The 20478-nt window shown below is 45.8% G+C and overlaps 1 protein-coding gene across 1 annotated transcript; it reads right to left on the bottom strand.

The window, feature by feature from the left end:
* Positions 1-20058, bottom strand: PSMC6 (proteasome 26S subunit, ATPase 6). Its single transcript, XM_014601315.3, has 14 exons — positions 19930-20058; positions 19125-19204; positions 18346-18385; positions 17679-17731; positions 9759-9826; positions 9189-9303; positions 5022-5109; positions 4490-4551; positions 4276-4399; positions 3809-3870; positions 2635-2755; positions 2442-2522; positions 1464-1535; positions 1-450 (listed from the first exon to the last, which is right to left on the bottom strand). Exons 1-14 carry the CDS (start codon positions 20054-20056, stop codon positions 332-334), a joined length of 1212 nt encoding a protein of 403 aa, XP_014456801.1. The 5' UTR covers positions 20057-20058; the 3' UTR covers positions 1-331.
* Between the last annotated feature and the right edge of the window lie 420 nt (positions 20059-20478).

Raw genomic sequence — 20478 nt, forward strand, 5'->3', positions numbered from 1 at the left:
TTACTTTAAACAAAATTTTATTCATTTGTTCTGGGAAAGGAAAATGTACTGATATAAAATAAGTCAAGATTGCACTGACTTTCTTAAAATCTGCTAAAGTTAAACTATGTAGGTATGTTTATACAGTCACACAGTAATTTTTAGTAGAACATCTCCTTACTTAACTTGCGCTGCAACAAAAGTTACGTTTCAGAACTGTACAGAAAACACACTACTAACTTACTGTGTTATACAGAAACCTGCAATAAGATCATAGCCAAGAGGTACGTTATTTCTCTCCTTTTATACACTGATATTTCCCATGCAGTCAATTATGAAGTGTATGATTAAGTTAAACAGGTTTGTAGTCCAGCTTTGACTCCAGCTTCTTAGAGTCAGCCACTTTCCTTACAGCCTTCATGAAGTCTTCCTGAACTACAAAATCATGATCAGCACGAATTGCAAACATACCTGCGGAAAAGAATTTGAGGAATTGTGAGATATCTATAGAATTACTGTGACTTGCAACAATAATACAGCACATTCTTTCGTTCCTCGGAGATCTCAGAACAACAAGTCTCCCTATGCCTGAAGAAGGGTACTTGTGCTGAAAAGCTTGCAAAGAACGTTCCAACTACTCAGTTGGTCAAAGAGAAGATATCACATCTACCAAAGGAACCTTGCCTGCCTAATGCAGAACAGTCGTTTTAAAAAGTTATTAGCACTATGTTATTAACACACAGAAAGGACCAAAGTTGTATTGCATAATCTGTATGTAGATTCAGTGAGTAACCAACTGGTGTTCTAATGCATCCAACTCGAGCATAAGTTTTGAAACAGAACATTTATTCTGGAATAATGTTTCTGCATAGGAGCAATACTGACAGAATACAATTATAGCAGAATAATTATTCATAACATTAGTTGTAGAACTCCATTTTCCCCATGTAGACAAGCCTGAAGTGGAGAAAACATGAACACCACGGAGAAGATTCTAAAGAGTCACATTTTTGGCATGACTGAAATAACTCTGAGTCGTAAAGAAATTAAAAACAGATTCTCTTTAACCTTTTTCAGACATGTTCCACCTAGTTTCAGGAAACTTCTCTCTATACCTAAACTTCATGGGAACATATGGGTCTCTTATCGGGAGTCTAGACAATACCAAACTACTACTGTTCCAAGTATCAAACATTTTTTCTTTTAATAGTTAATTTCATAGTACTGCAAACACTAAGGACTATCATATTAACCAAGTTTGATAACTGTAAACATAGGTGGATCGCAAGTTTAATCAGCACTGTCATGTACAAGAATGAACTAGCTTCACATCAGTGAACATGATCATGAAAGAATGTTTCAGAATCTCGTTTGCCTGTAGTGCTAGAATCAGATCAGACAAACAGGTCATGAATGTTTAATATCTGTGCCCAGACTCAGCACATCAAATAGAGAGACAAATAAGCTAAGAGCCTCTTCCTTACCTGCTTCAGTACAGACATTTCTTAAATCTGCTCCATTAAAGCCATCTGAAAGCTTCACAATTGCTTCATAATCTATTCATGAAAAGTGACAATTAACTAGAATAATGAACAAGATTGTTTTCCATTAAAATAGAACTTCAAAATGAAACAAAAAAGCCTTGAACATTCTACCATAATTTTTAGTGCAAATTAAAACGGTTCTGAGCTAGATTGAATTTCATTTGATTGCTTTTGCTAGCTATGATATTCCCCCCAGGAATATACAAACGTATCAGTCAATAATACTCAATGCAGTTATGTTTAAAAGTTACTAATTTCCATATATGTGGTTCAAAATTAAATGCAAATATCTACATGAAAGTAATACTATAGCCGAGATTTAGATGTGCCAATTCAAAAACTGGAAGACTATTCACAATAAGCAGAACTTACTCACCCTTGCATAAATGCACTATTAATAATGGGCCACTTTAATACAAGTACCAACCTTTGAGAAATGTTTAGTCTGACATACTAAAGATAGGTACGATTACAAAGAAGGTGACCCAGTTACAATTCCTGGAATAAATTTCCCAAGTCTGGGGCATGTACAGTCTCCATTCAACTGAGTTGCAACGCAAAGTATCAAGAAATCTGGACCACAGAGCCATTTTTCTTAGTATCTTTTAAGGAATTTAAAACTGAAAAATCCAGTTAAAAAAAGTCACATTTGTGCTTACATTATCTTCTATTGGGGATTTTTATAGACACTAACTGAAAAAGTATTTTTCTTTTAGTATTAAGGATCTAAAGACTAGTATGTAATACTAAAAAGTCCTCAAACTCATCTCCAATTCAACTCCGGCGGCGGCGGCACAGAGATGGAGGAGGTGGAGAGACATTATAAGGACCTGGAGCAGAAAACAGTTGACTTTCTCCCCATTCTTAAAAAATGAGCAGTCACACTCAAAGAAAATATTGAAGCAGTTCTGTACTCACCTATTTCACCATGTTTAGTGATAGGACCTGCATGAATCTTCAAAATATCTAATCTGGCTTGTTCATTGGGTAGATCAATATCTTAAAAAAAAAAAAAAGGAAAAAATAAAGGACTTTTTAAATGAATATGGGAAAACAAAAAAAATGCACAGAGTCAAACACACATCTGATAACAGAAAACAGCTCAACTCACGGATTTTTCTGTCTAGTCGTCCTGGCCGCAGCAATGCAGGATCCAACGTGTCGGGTCTATTTGTAGCCATGATCATTTTAACTCTGTGTAGAGTGTCAAATCCATCCATTTGATTCAGTAACTGGAGGAAGTGGGGATTAGAAAAATGAGTAGTTTTAAAACTGACGCTCATGCCATATTCTGCACACTTCAGTTTTTATTGGTCATTAGATACAAAAAGTTGTATAGAAATAGTAAATCTGAGACACTACCAAGCTCCCTGATTGAAGACCACATTCCCCTGTGCATTCTGTAGTCAAAGGTGGGCTTTTGAAAATCATTATGAATGCCTTATCCAATGTACACAAAGCATGACCAGAGGGAGCAACATGAAAAACTGGAAAAAAGTGAACAATGTAAAGCACTAAAAAAAACTGTTTGAAGTTATGCCTTCAATACATTGTACTAAGGATGATGCTTAAATTGTTTGAATAAAAAGCACCTAAAATATTAGCTTGTACCAGAAGGCATTTTATTCAATAGATAAGGTTTGCTGTAGTTCTGCTGTGGAAGATGACCACCTTTTATTCTTTGCTGGCAGTGATTTTGTCTTACATATCAGGCAGAAATATTCACTTAATATGCGCTCCTTTAGGCAAACTGAGCACCACAAAGGCACATCAACAGAATCTATGTAATCAAATATATTAGGTATTGCAGGCTATATTTGGGGGAGGAGAGGGGTGAAATTCCTTAGTATTTTAAGAGTTAATCATGTGTAGTTAATACTCCAAAAATGATAATGGTCAAAACTTTAGGAGCTTGAACTGAAAGTATCCACAGAAACAAGTTCTGGGGCCTGTTTTCCCTTGGAAAAGAGAGCTAGTGATCACCAACATTTAGACAAGGTGCATTAACAATCAACATGGTCAGCTCATGAAGAACCCAGAGTCAAGTCTTGACAGGTGGAAAGCTTCCCAAGTCACATCTGAAGTGGGTTTATATGCAATACATGACTATGCTCTTGGGATCTCAAACAGTTTTAAAGCTGTGTTTTTCAAAGAATTGTCAGTTGATCTTTAACTGAATAGTAACAGTCTCAAGACTCTGGATTATAATATACTGATTTACATGTCTAGTATTTATTTAATGCTGACCTTTTGGTTAAAGAAGTAAAAGCAGTTCATCAGTTTACCTCCATCAGAGTTCTCTGAATTTCTCTATCAGCTGAAGTTCCTTCAGAAAAACGACGGCCACCTGTAACACGTTAAGCCTGAAAGTTAACTGGTGCTCTGTTTTCCTACTGGAAAGTTCATATGCTTCCAAAACTAAATATATTTTAGTGCAATTAAATGGCAAATAAAGAGTTTAGTAAAAGTTCGGAAGAATTTGGTCAACCTACCCCAGCCAAATACCAACAGGTTTTATTTTAAATTAGTTTTAAAAGCTCCAGAAGCAAACTGAAAGGAGGTACTTCTTCAACCCCGGGGGGGGGGGGGGGGGGGGGGGGGGAGGAGGGGTTGTTTTTTTGCACAGAAATACTTCTCAACAATCAAGTCTGTATTTGTCTTTTATGAAAAGAGAGGAAAAAAGAGTAGTGCTTCACAGCTGACTAAAATATTCACAGGAAACATTAGCCACCCTACAGGCCATTAGGCTTACCAATAGCATCTATTTCATCCATGAAAATGATACATGGCTGATGATCTCTGGCATAGTTGAACATTTCTCTTATCAGTCGGGCGCTTTCACCAATGTACTTGTCTACAATTGAACTAGACACAACCTGTTGAAAACAAGCAGGGACTATGAGCAACTGACTGAACTCCAAAGAGTTTCAGTTTAGCTTAGTTAAAAAAAAATGCTGTTATTTTACCTTTAAGAAATTGCAGTCTAGCTGGCTAGCAACCGCTCTTGCCAAGAGTGTTTTCCCTGTACCTGGATGGATGGACAGAGACTAAGGCTGTTCAACTGGTAGATCAACCAATTACCAAAGTTTCAAATGACAATATTGCCAGTGTACAAAGACATTAATGTAATTCAGCGGGTGTTTTCTAAGGGCACATTTCAACACTATTATATCGTAATGAGAACGAAACTTGAGAGGCCTGCCTTGCAGGTTCATGGATGGCAAGGATGTTTCTAGAAAGCGCAATGCAGTATCATGTAGAATATGCGAGTCTGCTTGGGTACTAGAAGCCATAGTAGCTTGGGCAGAAGGTCGCACTATTAGGAGGGCAAACACCTTGGAAGGAACACCAAATGAAACAGATGTACAGCTTCCAGTATGCAAGCTAATATCTGCATGGCAGCGCACTGCACAACAACCATACCCAAAGGCTTGTTCTGTCTTTAGAATCAGCAGAAATTCTAACTGGAAGAAGAGGTGTCTAGAGTCACATACTAACCTGGCGGACCATACAGCAAGCAACCTTTTGGAGGTATAATTCCCACACGCTGGAATAATTCTGGGTTTGTAAGTGGCAATTCTATGACCTATTGAGAAGAAGAAGTTAGGTATTTAGTTTCAGGCCAGCGAGGCTGTTATAGTTACATCAACATATTTATGATACAACATGAAATCTGGTTTCCTATTTCTTTTAGAAGAAGAGAATGAAGTTACAACTAGAATCTCTACAAACAATATTACAGTTTTGGGGCGCTCTCCTTAGACAGGATCAGAAGTAATAAAGGCACTGTGAAACAGGTCTACTTTTGCCTTCTAGACCTGCACAGCTATACCTCTGTTCCCATTCCGTATTCCAACCTTCTACCACTTTTCTTGTAACTAGTTCCTTTGAAACCAGTTCTGAGTGCAGACACGCTCACGACTACGCAGACTAACTCCAACAATGACATCAGTGACTCCAGCACAGGCTACAATCTGGCCCACTATCATCACCACCCTCTCTGGCACACTGTGCAACGCCTTCACCTTCATGGTGCACAGCCGTTGCCTTTGGGACACACCTGTTTTAGCACAATTTCAATCAAGTATCCACATCTGACTTTGAGTCCATATTTGACTTTGGGGTCCAGCTGCAACAAGAGATGCAGAGAGGAAGCCTGTCATGCCCCCGCGAGTCCAGGACCCCAGCAGATGCGGCGGACCCTGACCTTGACCCCCAACACAGCCGGGAGGTAAGTGGGGCCCGCGATGGTGGGCAGATACAAACCTGATGACCTTCAGCATAGAGAAATGCAAGGTGCTCCACCTCGGGAGGAAAAACCCACATCATACCTATAGTGCTACTGAGTGAAGCACTGCTGAGCCTATGTCTGAAAGAGACTTGGGGGTCATGATTGACCATAAGATGTATATGAGCCACCAATGCAATGCCACACCCAGCAAAGCAAATAAAACCCTGGCTTTTACTGATGCATCTCAAACAAGACCCAAAATGTCATTCTCCTGCTCTACTCAGCCTTGGTGAGGACACAGCTGGAGCACTGCATCCAATTCTGGGCTCCGCACTTTAAAAAGGATGTGGAGAAGCTGGAGAGAGTCCAGAGGAGAGCCATGTGCATGATCAGAGGTCAAGAGAGCAGGCCTTATGAGGAGAGGCTGAGGCACAGGGCACTTCAGCTTGGAAAAGCATAGGCTCAAAGGGGACTTGGCGGCAGCCTATAAGTATATCAGGGGTGTGCATCAGGACCTGGGAAAATGTCTGTTCACCAGGGCTCCCCCAGGGAAAACAAGGTCCAATGGTCACAAACTGCTAGAAGACCATTTTAGACTGGACATAAGGAAGAACTACTTTACTGTCCGAGTCTCCAGAATATGGAATAGACTCCCCCCAGAAGTGGTGCAAGCACCTACTCTGGACACATTCAAGATGCGTTTGGATGACTTCTTGCCCTTGGGCAGGAGGCTGAACCAGATGATCTCACGAGGTCCCTTCCAGCCCTAATGACTATGAAATCTATTAAATCTCCTGGCCCACACGCAGCATTGAGCGAGACTGCAAGCAGTCTGGGAAGGTGGCATGCTCTGTTCGGATAGGCCAACAAAGCAATCAGAAGTATGACTGCAGCATAGATAAACATGCCTCAGCCTGATTTAAGTGAGTTCAGATACAGGTGGCAGCAAATGAATGTCATTACAAGCTTCAGTTTAGGCTAGCCACCATACCAAGTACTCAGATTCCGGTGGAGAGCCCATGCTCAGGACTGCACTGCTCGTATTTCTCTTCCATCCTTCCAGTTGGCAGCAGCCAGAGGCACCAGGAAGTCAACTGGTGGCTCCAGAGATGGTGTTTTCAGGAGCGATTCGGATTCTACAACCACGACCAGCACTTCCAGGGAGAAGGCTTCCTAGGATGGGACAATCTTCATCTCTCTCCTAGAGGTAAGCATCTGTTCTCCCGCAGGTTGGCTGATCTCTGAAGAGCTTTAAATTAGGTTTGACGGGGGATGGGGAACCGGTGGTTGATGAGAACCCAGGGTTGGAAAGCCACAATCAAGGCACTGGACCTAACCAGGTAAGTACTAAGGGGAATACACCCCATCAAGGCAAAGAGACACCAAGAGCATCCACTGGGGGCTAAAATGTCTTTACACAAATGCCAGGAGTATAGGGAACAAGTAAGAGGAGCTCACACTCCTACTTGTTAGCACACAGTATGCCTAGTTGGTTTAACTGAAACGTGGTGGGATTCTATGCACGACTGGGCGGTAGGCACTGAGGGGTACAGGTTATATAGACGAGACAAAGTGGGGAGAAAAGGCGGGGGTGTAGCTCTGTGTTAAGGGGCAGTACACATCATCCGTCATCAAGGCAGGAGTGGAGGAGGGGAATACCGAGGCATTGTGGGTCAGCATCCAAGGTGAGGCCAGGGGAAAAGGACTTGGTAGTGGGGGTCTACTACAGACCTCCTCACCAGGATAACGAGTTAGACGAGGTATTCTCCAAGCAGCTCTTAGATGCCATACAGGCGAGAGAGGCAGTGGTCATGGGGGACCTAAATTACCCCGACATCAACTGGGAGGAACAGGCAGCCAAAACTAGCTCCTCAATTAAGTTCTTACACTGTGTGCAGGACCTTCACCTAACCCAGATGGTGTCCAGTCCCACCAGGAACAGCACCTTGCACCAGGGGCAGCACCTGGCCTTAGCAACAGGGGATGATCTCGTGGGGGACCTGCGGGTACACAGTAACCTGGGTGATAGTGACCACCACTTGGTAGAGTTCACTATCCAGCGAAGGGTGAGAAAAATATCCAGTGATGCTGAAGTTTTAGACTTCAGAAGGGCCAACTTCAGTAAACTTAGAAACCTAGTTAGTAAGGTGGTGGAACTCAAGAGCATCGAGCTAATGGGGGTCCAAGAGGGTTGGAAGTTTTTCAAGGGAGTGATCCTTGGGACACAAAAGGAGTCTATCCCCTTACCCAGGAAAGGGGCTAAGGGGATAAAAAAGCCCCTCTTGCCTGAACAGGGAGCTTCAGGAAAGACTGGGGGGCAAAGAAAGAGATCTACAGGCAGTGGAAGCAGGGGGCAGCCACCAAGGAGAGCCACTCGCATGGTTAGTGGTCTCTGTGAAAGACTACGAGGGGAGGTTGAGGGATCTGGATCTCTTCAGCCTTTACAAAAGACAGCTATGGGGTGACCTTGTAGCCACCTATAACTTTATCAGGGCAGGACAGCAGGAAATTGGGGATGCGCTGTTTACCAGACTGCCCCAGGGAGTAACTAGGAATAATGGGTGCAAACTAGCGGAGAGTAGATTTAGGTTAGATATTAGGAAGAATTTTTTTACAGTAAGGGTGGCCAGAGTCTGGAACGGGCTTCCAAGAGAAGTGGTGCTATCACCTAACTTGGAGGTCTTCAAGAGGAGGCTAGGGTCGTCTGACCTCGGTTGTCTTTCCTGCCAGGGGCAGGGGGTCAGACACGATGATCCATTGGGTCCCTTCCGACTCTACAATCTATGAATCACTGGACTATCAATACCTGAACTAACTAGGTTAAATCAAACTTTGGTATGCCACCACTTATCATATTACCTACCTTCAATTATAGTATAGAGCTACCTTGGGTGCCTGTACCATAGTGTGAATATTCTAACATCCTAGAATAACCATCTTTTAGGGATGATATGGATAATTTAGAGACCTTCTGATAAATCTATGAATTTCAGACAGACAGACAATATGTATTTATCAAAAGGTCTCCCCAAATTATCTAATAGATAGATAGATATAGGTTAAATATATGTTTATCAAAAGGTTTCTCTAAATCTAATAGGTATCTATCTCCTATTTATAATATGGACATACATACGTATTACATATTATATGTGCATATGCAATTCTAGTCTAATAGGAAACTCCAACATCCTCTCTCAAGATTATCCAAGGTAAATGTCATATTGATTTTTATCTACACATCTGTGGCATGACTGAATGCAAACTCCACACTCATCCAGCTAGAAGATAAAACTTCTCCTCAATAGGTTTTCTAAACAATATGTACTGGACTCAATGTCTCATTCAACCTATCCAGCCCTAATAAATGTGAAATATGCATTTTCCTCAGCATAGTTAGAACAGTTCAGCAAGTATTTCTATAAACCAGATACCTCTCTTAGCTCCCTTATTTGTTCCGATAATCCACCAATCTCAGAATACGAAACATTCCCTGGATCTTCATGAGACATATTGTAAACCAATGGATCCACTTCTCTTGGCAAATATCTGTAGTATTTGAGTATTAATAAAAGAGGCATTAACTTTACAATTCAGCAGATATGCATACATAATCATTTAAATACCATTTTAAAGCCAGTCTTCCTGAAAAACTGACAGCAAACACAATTATTGAAGTCTGTTTCCATCCCCCCAGTCCTAACACATTGTCAAGAAAGATCAAAAACAAAAAAAATGTGTAATTCCCATGGAGGGTTTCATTTGCATGAAAAATCATTTACATACACCCCCCCATACAAGGTTTTTTTTCTAAACAAACAAAAGGAACAGATCTAATAAAACTGAACGATCACTTTTGTACAAGTAACATATATTAAATTTGAAGGAAATATGTATTTTTTAAACTACAGGATTTAATTCATACTCTAACTCTGCAACGTATCTAGACTAATTCACTTTGAAGCAAATACCACCTCTCCCCAACCATGTGGCTACAAACTTACCTCATAATAGTGAGCGTGGTCATGTCAAGAGCAACTCTTGTCCCAGGCTTCAGCTTACTCTTGTCAAGCTGGTTGCAGAGAAGATTTTATTAGAATGCAACTATAAACACATTAACTTGTTCTTTGTCAGTAAAGAAAGAGCAAGTGCTTGCTCTCAGCTGAATAGAGATGGCAACTTGACTCCTTCCTTAAATGAAGACAACTCATCAAGCAGCATATGCTGGTTTTTATTACCCCTGCCTTCTGTCCACACCTCAAGCTATAAAGCAAACCACCACTCCAAGGCAGAGAAGTGCTGGCCCATCACTCCAGATTATTTTGTGATTTCAGGAGAAGCAATTCAGGAGTTGAACTACAGTGTGGATGTCCTGCATTTGCAAAGTCACTAAACCATAGGAAGATCGCTGTTTGAACAGATGCTATAAAAATCAGTAGTTTCCAATCTACACTTGCTGGTAGTAATGATGCCTGCTAACTAGAGAAACAGCCACAGTGAAACCATGTTAGGAATATAGGTATTGCTATTAAAAAGAAAATAAAATAGATCAAGCAATCTAATTAATCCAGTATCCTGTCCAACAATGGACAAAACTAATGGTTAAAAAAAAAAAAAGATGCAGACAACCTTCTGTAAGCTACCACACAATACTCTATCTGCAGAAAAAGCTGTTTTCTACATGCTAATAGTTAGGAGATCTGAATATGCAACGAAGTGAAAGAGTTTGCACCCTCCAAATCCCCTGGGTTTAAGAACACAAAATAACTGGACATTCTTGTTATTCATATGGATGTATATAATCCTTTTGCCGAATCTGTTATGCTCCTGCTATCCATAGGTGCAGTAGGATTTGCTGTCACCGTTGTTTTTAATCTGTTTTGACCCTACCACCATTTTATAACTTCACATACCTGTTTTGTGAGAAAGGGAGAGCAGAAGTTCCCAGGCCACCTTCCCTAAGCCACTCATTGTTTGTATGCCTTTGTCTTGTCCTCTCTCACCTGTTCCAATCTGTTTCTTTGCCACCTGCCTGCCCCTGCACTCCAATCTGTCAACTGTTTGGGATGCAATGACTAGAACAGAAGCCAGCGCCATGGACGAAAGGCAAACCCTTGCTATATACAATGCCAGTGGAGTGCTTCCCTGATGTTCTCCAGCCCGTTCTTTATGGCCTTCTCATTGTTCAGCAGCAGATGAAACTGCAGACACTGAGCAAGGGAAGTGAGAACCCAACACTGATGCTCAAGTCAAGCTGCTTCCTACTATGCATGCTACTTCACATAGTGCTACTAGTGATTGTCACATCAGTATGGCATCTGTTCGTAGGGTTCAGTGAGGCCACTTCATTCTTCTTCAGCCTTTCACAACTGTAGGATTTACCACCTTATCCATTACCCTTTACTACTTAAGAGATATTGGCATCATCAACCTTAGTGCAAAATTTTGTGTCACTGTTCTGTTAGCCTTTTGCCTGAAGTAAAGCTGATTTTCCTACTAGCTTCCTGATCTGTAACATGTTTTGTCTCTCACACCATGTCGACTACCCATATGGTCATTAATTTACATTTTTTTAAATACCGAGAAAATACTGTTCAAGAAAAACATTGACAAGTTTTACAAAATAAAAATTATCCTTCCTTAAATCAGGACATTCCTTATTCCCACTTGCTGTGAGACTTGCCTGCACAAAGCTATTGTTTCTCGTCCATCAGCTCAACATGCTGTACGGGGAGTTATTTCCTTGATGTTTGCTCATCACCACTTCCCAAATGGTGTCTGGCATCAAGCCTGGACTCTTGGCACTTTGCAAGATTAAACAGTATTTCATTCAAAAGAAACTCATTGATATGCTCCACAAGTCGAGACTGACCAAATAAAAATTCTTTAGGAATCACCATCCCTCCCCATCAATGTCACTACCCCCTCATCCTATCCACCCAGCTATGCACCCAAGAAGGTATGTCAAATGTCCTAGGTCTTCAGAATTGATTGGTTATCCTACTGCATCACTTAACAGTGGGTCTGCTTTACGATGACACTGCCCAGAAAACGAAGTGTAAGCCTGTACAGCTATTTTAAGAGTACCGGGTTCCCTGCTAATAAATTGATTTCTAGCACTGCTTATTTACAAATCTAGTTAGTTGCCTTATTTTTTAGTTTCCTTAACATAAAAATTGCCATTTACTGGGTCATATCATAGGTCCATCTTGCCCAGCACGGTGGCAGAAAGTAAATGCTGAAAGGGAGAGTGAACTAGGTATGACCAGGGTTTCTTCCCCCACTGTTCTCTCACTTGCAGCCTTCAGCACTTAAAGCAATTCTTTCAGGTGGAGGGCTGCTTAACGTGTTTTGGTGAGCTGTCGAGGACTGCGTAGGTAGCACCGCCCCTTGACAGTTGCCCCACCCCCTGGTCACCATCTTGGGACTGGAAGTCCCACTCCCTCTGGGGTTTCCCTCCCATGCCACTACCCTACCAGCTGCCCAGAGCAAGCAGGAAGCAGACCAGGTTCCCAGGGGCGGCAGCAGCGGGAGCAGCAGCCTCACCCAGAAGCTGCGTGCTAGCTGGGCCAAGCCCTTCTGCCCATGAGGGTGGTGGGAGTGAGGTGCAATAGGGTACATTTGGGGGGTGGGGGTGTAGTACACATGGGCGCCTTGCTCCCACCCTTGTGGATGGAAGGGCTGGGTGGGGTGCAATTTGTTGGGGGGCACTGCAGGCTGGATGAAAGTGCTTGGCAGGTTGAATCTGGCCCCTGGGTCATATTTTCCCCACCCCAATTTAAAGTCTAGGAAGTTCTAATTCAGAGGCTGTATCCCTAACCTCCATGCTCAACAGGATGCCCCTTTCCTCCAAGAATGCATCCAATTCCTTTTTGAATCTGGCTAAATGGTCAGCTTCCACACCTGGTAGCAATGAGTTCCATACTTTAATTCCACGCTATATCAAAATGAACTTCCTCTCGTTAGTTTTAAACTTACTGCGTACTAGTTTCATTTAGTGAGCCTTACCTTCTTGTATTCTGCGAGAGTAAATAATAAATCTCTAGCAACTTTCTTGTCACCATTTAGTATTTTGTAAATCCTTCTCATGTCCCAACTCAAGGGTGTCTTTTCTAAACTGAATAGGCCTAGCCTCTTTAGTCTCTCCTCATATGGAAGCCCCTCCATACAACTCCTCACATGGAAGCCCCTCTTATACCACTAATCATCCTTGTTGCCCTTCTCTGGACCTTCTTCAATTCCTCTATATCCTTTTTGAGGTTTGGGGAACAGAAGTGGCCACAGTACTCAAGGTGTAGATGCACTGGATTTATAAAGACGCACCATGATACTTTCAGTTTTATTTACAATTCCCTTCTTAATACTCCCTACCATTTGAATAATTTTGTGTCATCAGCAGATTTGGCCACCTCACTACTCCCTTTTCCAGATCATTTATTAATATGTTAAACAGCTCTGGTTCCAACACAGATTCCATGTGAGCACAGAAAGGAGGTAAAAAAAAAGTAGAAAAAAATTTAAAAATTAAGCATTGAATTCTGGCACAGAATCTTTCTTCAAAAATGGTGCAAGTTTTCCAGGTAAAATTAAAGCCCATGTTCTCCAGGCAGACACTTTTAAACCTTTTTAAAACCTTATTTAACCTTTCACTCAATTACACTATTCATCCTAAGCTTTATATGCAAAGAGTGGAGTTGAAAAACCCCAAGAAATCAAAGTTACAAATGTTTTACACCACTCATGAGCAATTTCCCCCTCTTTTTAAAGATACTACAAAATTAAGGGTTATAATCGGATTTGGTTTCTTTTCCTTTTTATGGAGATCAAGTCTAACACTAACACTGGAGTCATACTGAGTCTCTTATTTAGATTTTTTTTAAATATATGCGATAACATGCTTGTGATACAACAGAAGTCACAGTCATGACTACCTCATTTTCAGAAAGCTACGTATGAATTAAATACGTTTCTGGTTTTTCAGAAATTCATAGCATAATAAAAAAACCACTTTTCTGTTTTGTTTTGTTTTTTCAGGAGGTGAAAAAAGATATCAGAAATGTAGTATTGTTCCAACCTTCTTAGAAACTTGCCATGTTGTCCTCTAGCATATTTTCTGTTTGAGACAACCTAAATTTCTAGTTTCAAAATTGACATCTATGTCCTTAAACTTCCTTTTCTCTGCATCAAGATATGGGATGACATCACTTGCCAGCTCCCCCTGCTGGCTCTCCGATTGCTGAACACTTTCAGCTAGTAATTCCTACCAAATGTCTTGAAAAAATCTCTCAGATCAGCTAATCCCTGATAAACATAAATGCATCATATTCAGTCCATACTATTTAACAGTCTGTTAACTAGCAAGCAGTTCTTAACAGCACAATGTTTCCTATTTTCTTCTATGACCAGCTGCCACCAACTCCTATTTTCATTTCAGCAGAAATGGGTAAGAAAACAGGATGAAAACTGAGATGTATTACTGGATGTATGTGCTTCCTGTAATAACTCTCTGCAACATGTTAGTGCCTTTGCACTTTTTTTTTTTAAATAAAGATGCATCTCCCAATAGTAACTTTAAGCTTATTTCTATTAACAAGGCTGGAAAGAAGAATGAAGTGTGTGTGCAAGGTGCTTGGATAAATGGCTGTGGCAGGGCGCCTTTGGTGCCTGCCACTTTAAGGGCTGAGCCAGCAGTCTGCTGCTGGCAGCCAGAAGGACAACACCTGGCTGAGCTGCTGCTCACAACACCTTGGAGGCAAGGGCAGGAACTATGGGGATGGCAGGAGCCTCCTTCCTGGTCCTGGGTATGACTTGAAACTGCACCCAGCCCAGGAAGGGTGGCCTGGTGGAGCTGTCCCTTGCAGGACAGTCCCCGAGAAGTGCCAGGACAGTTACCTCCCCGGTGAAAGGTGGGTAGGGGTGCCTTATAACCCCAGCCCCCACTGCTCAGTGGGTGATGTGTAGGAGGATACAGTAAGGGGGGGGGCAGGCACACCTACAGAGGCACCTGAGCCCCAGGAGGGGGAAAATAGGACCCCAAAGAAGGGGCAGTAGTGTGGACCCAGAGAGGGGGCAACAGCATGTGTAGAGGCCCGCAGAGTAGGGTGCGCAGTGACAGCCTGAAGGGCTGTGCATAGGCAGGGTGTATAGTAGGGTTGCTGTGGTGACCTGAAGGGCTGCACCAGGGATGTGCTGGCTATAGAGGTAGCCATGCCTGAAGGGCAGCACACAGGCAGCCCCCATAAGAGTATGTGAAAGTAGAAAGCCACCCAGTGAGGGGCTAGGACAGGAGTGGGCAAAATACGGCCCGAGGGCTGCATTCAGCCCTCCACGCCATTCTATCTGGCCTGTGGGGCCCCTAAAAAGCTTAGAAAATTTATACTTGCCCCTGGCTGCCTGTCAAAGATGACAGGAGCCATTGGCAATAGGACCCAGGGGGAGCCGGTGGCAGAACTAAACAGCTGCAACAGCAAATCTGGCCCAGCGAGGCCCAGTTGGAAGCCTCTGCCTAGCAGGGGCTTCTGGCCTGGGGCTGTTCCTGCCTCCCTGCTCTGAGAGAAATACAGATAAGGAGATGGGGGAGAGAGGCAAGGGAGAATTGTGGGTGATCTTCTCAGGGCCACCTGGGCCAGCTCCTGCAGTGCCAGTGCTGCAGCTGGGAACCATGTGGTGCCAGCTGGGGGGGGGTGGGGGGGGAATGGCTGAGGCAGGTGGGGAGAAAGGGCAATGAGCAGCTGTGTGAAGCACGGTGAGAGCCAGGCAGGAGCACAGGGCCTGCACCGGTGCACTGGGGCCAGCCTGTGCTTCTCAAGCAGGGAAAAGAGGGAGCCACCACGGCTCCATAGAACCCCTGGCATCCCAGACCCTGCGCTCCTGCTGCCCCACTCTGGGCTCCGCTAGCGCTGACCCTGGTGCACCGGTGCGGGCCCCGCCCAGCTCTTGCTGCACTCTGCACACCCACTCCTACCCCTTCCCCCCGCCTGCCACAGCCATTTCCCCACTGCCCCCCACCCCCACTGCACTCTAGCACCACATAGTTCCCAGTTGCAGCGCGAGGACCGCAGGAGCAGCTGCGACATGGTGCAGGGTGGGGGGAATGGGGAAGCTTCAGAAGGGTAGCAGTGATAGACAGGGGGCAAGTGGCAGTGAGCAGGAGCATGGGGCCCACACCAGTGCCCTGGGGCTAGGAATGGCAGGAGCACAGAGCCCAGGTTTGCAGGAGCGCTAGCGGGCGCTCTGCCTGCCATTTGAGGGGAGGAAATAGGATGTGGGCAAACCCTCCTCCTCCATGCAAGCCACAACCCTCCCCAGCCACCTTCCCCCCACACACTCACATGCCCCAAGCCCCATACCCACCCACACCCAACACCCCCCACACAAATTTAACATACACACACACACACACACCTTCCCTCCTCTACACCCCACATACCCACAAACCTATACCCCACCTCCCACCCACACCCTCCCACAATATACAAGAGTAGGACTTCATTTTAAGCTGTTATATTGTCACCTCTATGTACACTACACAAACACATGTAAATCAGGACAAAAATATTTTTTGAAATGAAATTAATGAATGTTGTAGTACATGTTTAATTTTTAGAATATAATGTGGTATTTTTCTGGTTCAGAGATGGCAAAAAACCCTTGCTGAAAGGAGTAATTCTGGGGGGCAAGGGGAGCAAAAGTCAGGGGTTAGGGGGTGGGACTTCTGGTTCCAAGGTGGCAACCAGGGGGTGGGGCACCTGTCAAAAGGCAGGGCGACCCACGCGGGCCTCGATGGCTTGCCAAAACTTGGTAAGTGGCCCTCTGCCTGAAATAATTGCCCGCCCCTGGGTTAGGAGCAGTCAGCCCACTGGTAGGCAAATTGGCCGGTCACTGTTCAGATGAGGGTCACAGGACAGGCCCAAAAGGCTGAGCACCGGCCAGTCAAGGAGCGTGAGTAGGCAAGTCTGATGGCCTATTTGGTCACTCAAGGGAGCAGGGCAGGTTGCAAGTGGCTCAGTGATGGGCAGAGTTGAAGAGGCACCAGTGACAGGGAGGCGGTATGAATGTGGTCCTGAAAGGGGCGGTGTATAAGAGGACCAACAGTGGACCGAGTTTTGCCCGGCCTTAGACCGGACGTTTAATTATAATCTGGATGCCATCTGCGAGGAATCAGCCACAGCGTAGGGGTGGTATGGAGCTGTGGATAGTGCTCCTTGGTATCAGGGCATTAAAATGGGCAGCCTTCTGCTTATTACATTAGGTCCATTTTACAGCAAGTCATGGCAGGCGAAACAGGGCAGACTGCCCTAGACAAAGGGGCAGATCAGTATGGTGACATGATGGCCCCCCGTCACAGGCTCACAGTATAAAACTTGAAATGAGCAACAGTCAACCCTTAACTGAAAGCACCCAGATCACATAACTAAAGCTTATAACTTTCTTCCAGAAACTATGTAATTATCACAACATATACACAATGGGGTGATTTTGAGAATACAGTATTAAAAGAAAAACTGAACCAGGCAGGAGGTTCAGTGCAACTAGAAAAGGACAGCATGATGGAAACCAAAGTTGCACACACTTCTATGGTTAGATGTGGAGGCATAACCTTTCCAACCACCTGAGATGGGCAGAAACCATCTGATGAGATATGGGGGAGGGAGGTGTTAAATCGATGGGATGGATCAAACATCTCAAAATCCCCAGAAACTTCTTGGACTGTATCCTTTTTGCTTTCTTATTCAAGTCCAATATTCTTGATCTTTCACAGGCCATCACTAGGGTACAGAGAAAACTGCACACTGGGGCCAAGCACAAGTGAACAAAGAAAGCACAGAACTGTACAAATTTATAAAACACTGCTGAGACAAAGCAACTAGAGCATTTAACATGAAAGCAAGCTATTTAACAGTATCCATGTAAAGCAGGCTTACCTGACGACGACAGCCAACCACATATCGTGGCCCATTTGTAGCCTTCACAATAACTAGAAGAAAAAAAAAAAAGAACATATAAAACAAGTTTACACACTGTCCTTCACCCGTCTCCCTGCTACTGAGCAATACCAAGTACCACACAACGGGCATGTCTACATGTGCATATTAATGCAAAGAAACTATGGAGAAATAACTCAGCTTAATGCTCCGGGTGCACTGTTTAACGTTCGCACCTGGGACTGCAGCACGTCGAGCTGTGTCAGAGCAGCCCCAGCTGGCAGGGGGCCCAAAGGGGTCAGCTTGCCAGTCGGGGGCTGCTTCCCCTGGCTCAAAGTGCTGTGGAGGGGCTGGCTGGGGCATAACGGTGCTTCGGTGTGAGGCTAGCCAGCAGGTAGCCCCTGTAATAAAGCACCCTCATGCCTCAGCTAACCGGGGCAGTATCTACATGTTCACTGCTGTGAACTAGTTTAATAGGGGCACACATGTAGATGCATGACATTTACTGGGCAGCTAATTAGTTTACTGCAAAGTAAATGTCCTGTGTACACATGCCCAATATTTTCACAGTGCTGTGCAAATCCAGTGATTTAAAAGACAGTGTGACCACGCTGGCCTTTTGGTTTACTTTAGGAAGACAACATTTCAAGCAAGTGCCTGTACTTACACTTCTCTTCTGTTAGCTGCTTTAGAACCTCCCCCACAATCTAAACAAGAGAAACAGGGAAAAATACCATTAGATATATCATGTAGAATAGATACGTTGCATAGGGCACACTAAATTATCCTCAAAACAATTAACAGCCACTCCACAAGCACTACCTGTTTCCCTAGGCTCTGCTTCAGCTGTGATTTATTTTACACTCCCTTGTATAGCAGTCAGCATAGGGTGATGCTGTAGCTGCTATAGCCGGGAAATTAGGCGAGGGGCAAAGACTTCTGAGGGTGGTGTCTTTTACTGGACCAACCATGTCACTGGGATAAAGTTAGACTGGCAGCTGAGCACAAGACGCTCTCCCTCAGCTTTCAGAGGGTGTTGATACACATGCTTCAGGAGTTGAGGGGGTGCTTGAATTAGAGCAGCTCCAAAAGACGCTCTACTTAACGCGCGTGGAGTGGCTAGCATATCAGCATCCCTGTGCTTAAAACTGGCAGTGGGGGCATTTGAAGTAATGCTTGTCCACCGAGTTTTAGTTAAAGCACCCCTGCCACCATTTGTAAGCATGGGGATGCTGATACACGAGACACTGGAGTCTGCTGGAGCGCGGTAGTTGCCACAGACTCGATCACAGCACGTTGCAGCAGCCTCGTCTATAGGCACCCAGAGCTCTCCAGGGCCCGAGGCAGCATCCCTGACCTCCAAAACTTGTCTGACGTCACCCCCAGCACAGGCAGCCCAAGAAAAGACCCGTCCAAGAAAGCCCTGGGGCAGCCCGTCCGCCGCACCTGCCCGACGCTCTGCAGGGCCTTGAGGTCGTTCTCCGACTTCTCGTACTGCTTGGTGAGCTCCTTCAGCTGCTCGCGCACTGCGGGGGCAACACGGGGGTCCGTCAAGCTCCACATCCAGGCAGGGGCAAGGTCACTGCTCCCCTCCCCCTCCTGAGGGGAAGGGGCCCCCCTCAGCCTCACCCCCAGTGACATCATGGGGAGGAGCCAGGTACCACCTCTTCCTAAGGGGAAGACCCCCCCCTTCTGCCCCACCCCCAGTGAGGTCATGGGGAGGGGCCAGCCACCCCCCCTCCTCTCCTGAGGGGAAGAGACCCCCCCCTCAGCCCCACCCCCAGTGAGGTCATGGGGAGGGGCCAGGCAGCCCCCCTGCCTGAGGGGAAGAGACCCCCCCCTCAGCCCCACCCCCAGTGAGGTCATGGGGAGGGGCCAGGCAGCCCCCCTGCCTGAGGGGAAGAGACCCCCCCTCAGTCCCGCCCCCAGTGACATCATGGGGAGGGGTCAGGCACCCCCCCACCCCCCTCTTGAGGGGAAGACCCCTCAGCCCCACCCCCAGTGATGTCATGGGGAGGGGCCAGGCAGCCCCCCTACCTGAGGGGGAGAGACCCCTCTCAGCCCCGCCCCCAGTGACATCACGAGGAGGGGTCAGGTGTCGTCGTCCCCCCCCCGCCGCCGCAGGCCCCGCCCCCCGGCCCTCGGGCCCGTGACTAAGCGCCTCGCCCGGCCCACCCGGCCCGGCCCGGCTCGGCTCCAGGCCCGGCTCCCCTCAGCCCCGGCCCGGCCGACCCGCAGCGGCAGCGCTCACACTCCTTGAGGCGGCCGTCGATCTCCTTGTGCTCCAGCAGCTTCTTGCGGTAGTCCTGCAGCGCCTTGTCTCTCGGGTCCGCCATGATGAGCAGCCGCCGCTCATAGGGAATGCCGGGAAGGGCCATGGCCGCCGGGGGCGGGGCGGGCCGGGCCGGGCCGCCGGGGGGCGGGGCCGCCCGCGCGCACGCGCGCTGCTGCCGCCCGCCCGCCCGCGCCCCCTGGCGGGGAGGCGGCGGCGGCGCGCCGTGCACCGCCACCTGCTACCTCCTGGCTCCTCCGCGGCTCCAGCGCAGCCTCCCGCTGAGGCTGTGCGTGCAAACAGCTCTGTAGTGTGCACACGGAGGTGGTTTGCACTGCCACGGAGGCTGCTCTTCATCTGTCTCCTCCTTTCCCAGCCCTGCGGAAGAGCCCTTGATGCCCCAAGGCTTGCCCAGCACCTCTCCCGAGCGCACGGCTGCGCCAATAAAAGGCATCACAAACAATCCTGGTCCTGCTGCATTCCCGGTGGCTCGCAGCTAGGCTGCTGCACCCCGTTTACGTAAGGAAG

Source organism: Alligator mississippiensis, chromosome 2 (assembly GCF_030867095.1).
Source record: "Alligator mississippiensis isolate rAllMis1 chromosome 2, rAllMis1, whole genome shotgun sequence".
Taxonomy (NCBI): domain Eukaryota; kingdom Metazoa; phylum Chordata; order Crocodylia; family Alligatoridae; genus Alligator; species Alligator mississippiensis.

Excerpts from the sequence above, each read along its gene's own strand:
- PSMC6 (XM_014601315.3), bottom strand. The coding sequence starts at position 20,056 with ATGGCCCTTCCCGGCATTCCCTATGAGCGGCGGCTGCTCATCATGGCG. Across the intron at positions 5,110-9,188 it reads AAATAAGGGAGCTAAGAGAG|GTCATAGAATTGCCACTTAC; the intron begins GTATCTGGTTTA and ends TCTTCTCAATAG. Across the intron at positions 2,756-3,808 it reads TTCAGAGAACTCTGATGGAG|TTACTGAATCAAATGGATGG; the intron begins GTAAACTGATGA and ends CACTTCCTCCAG.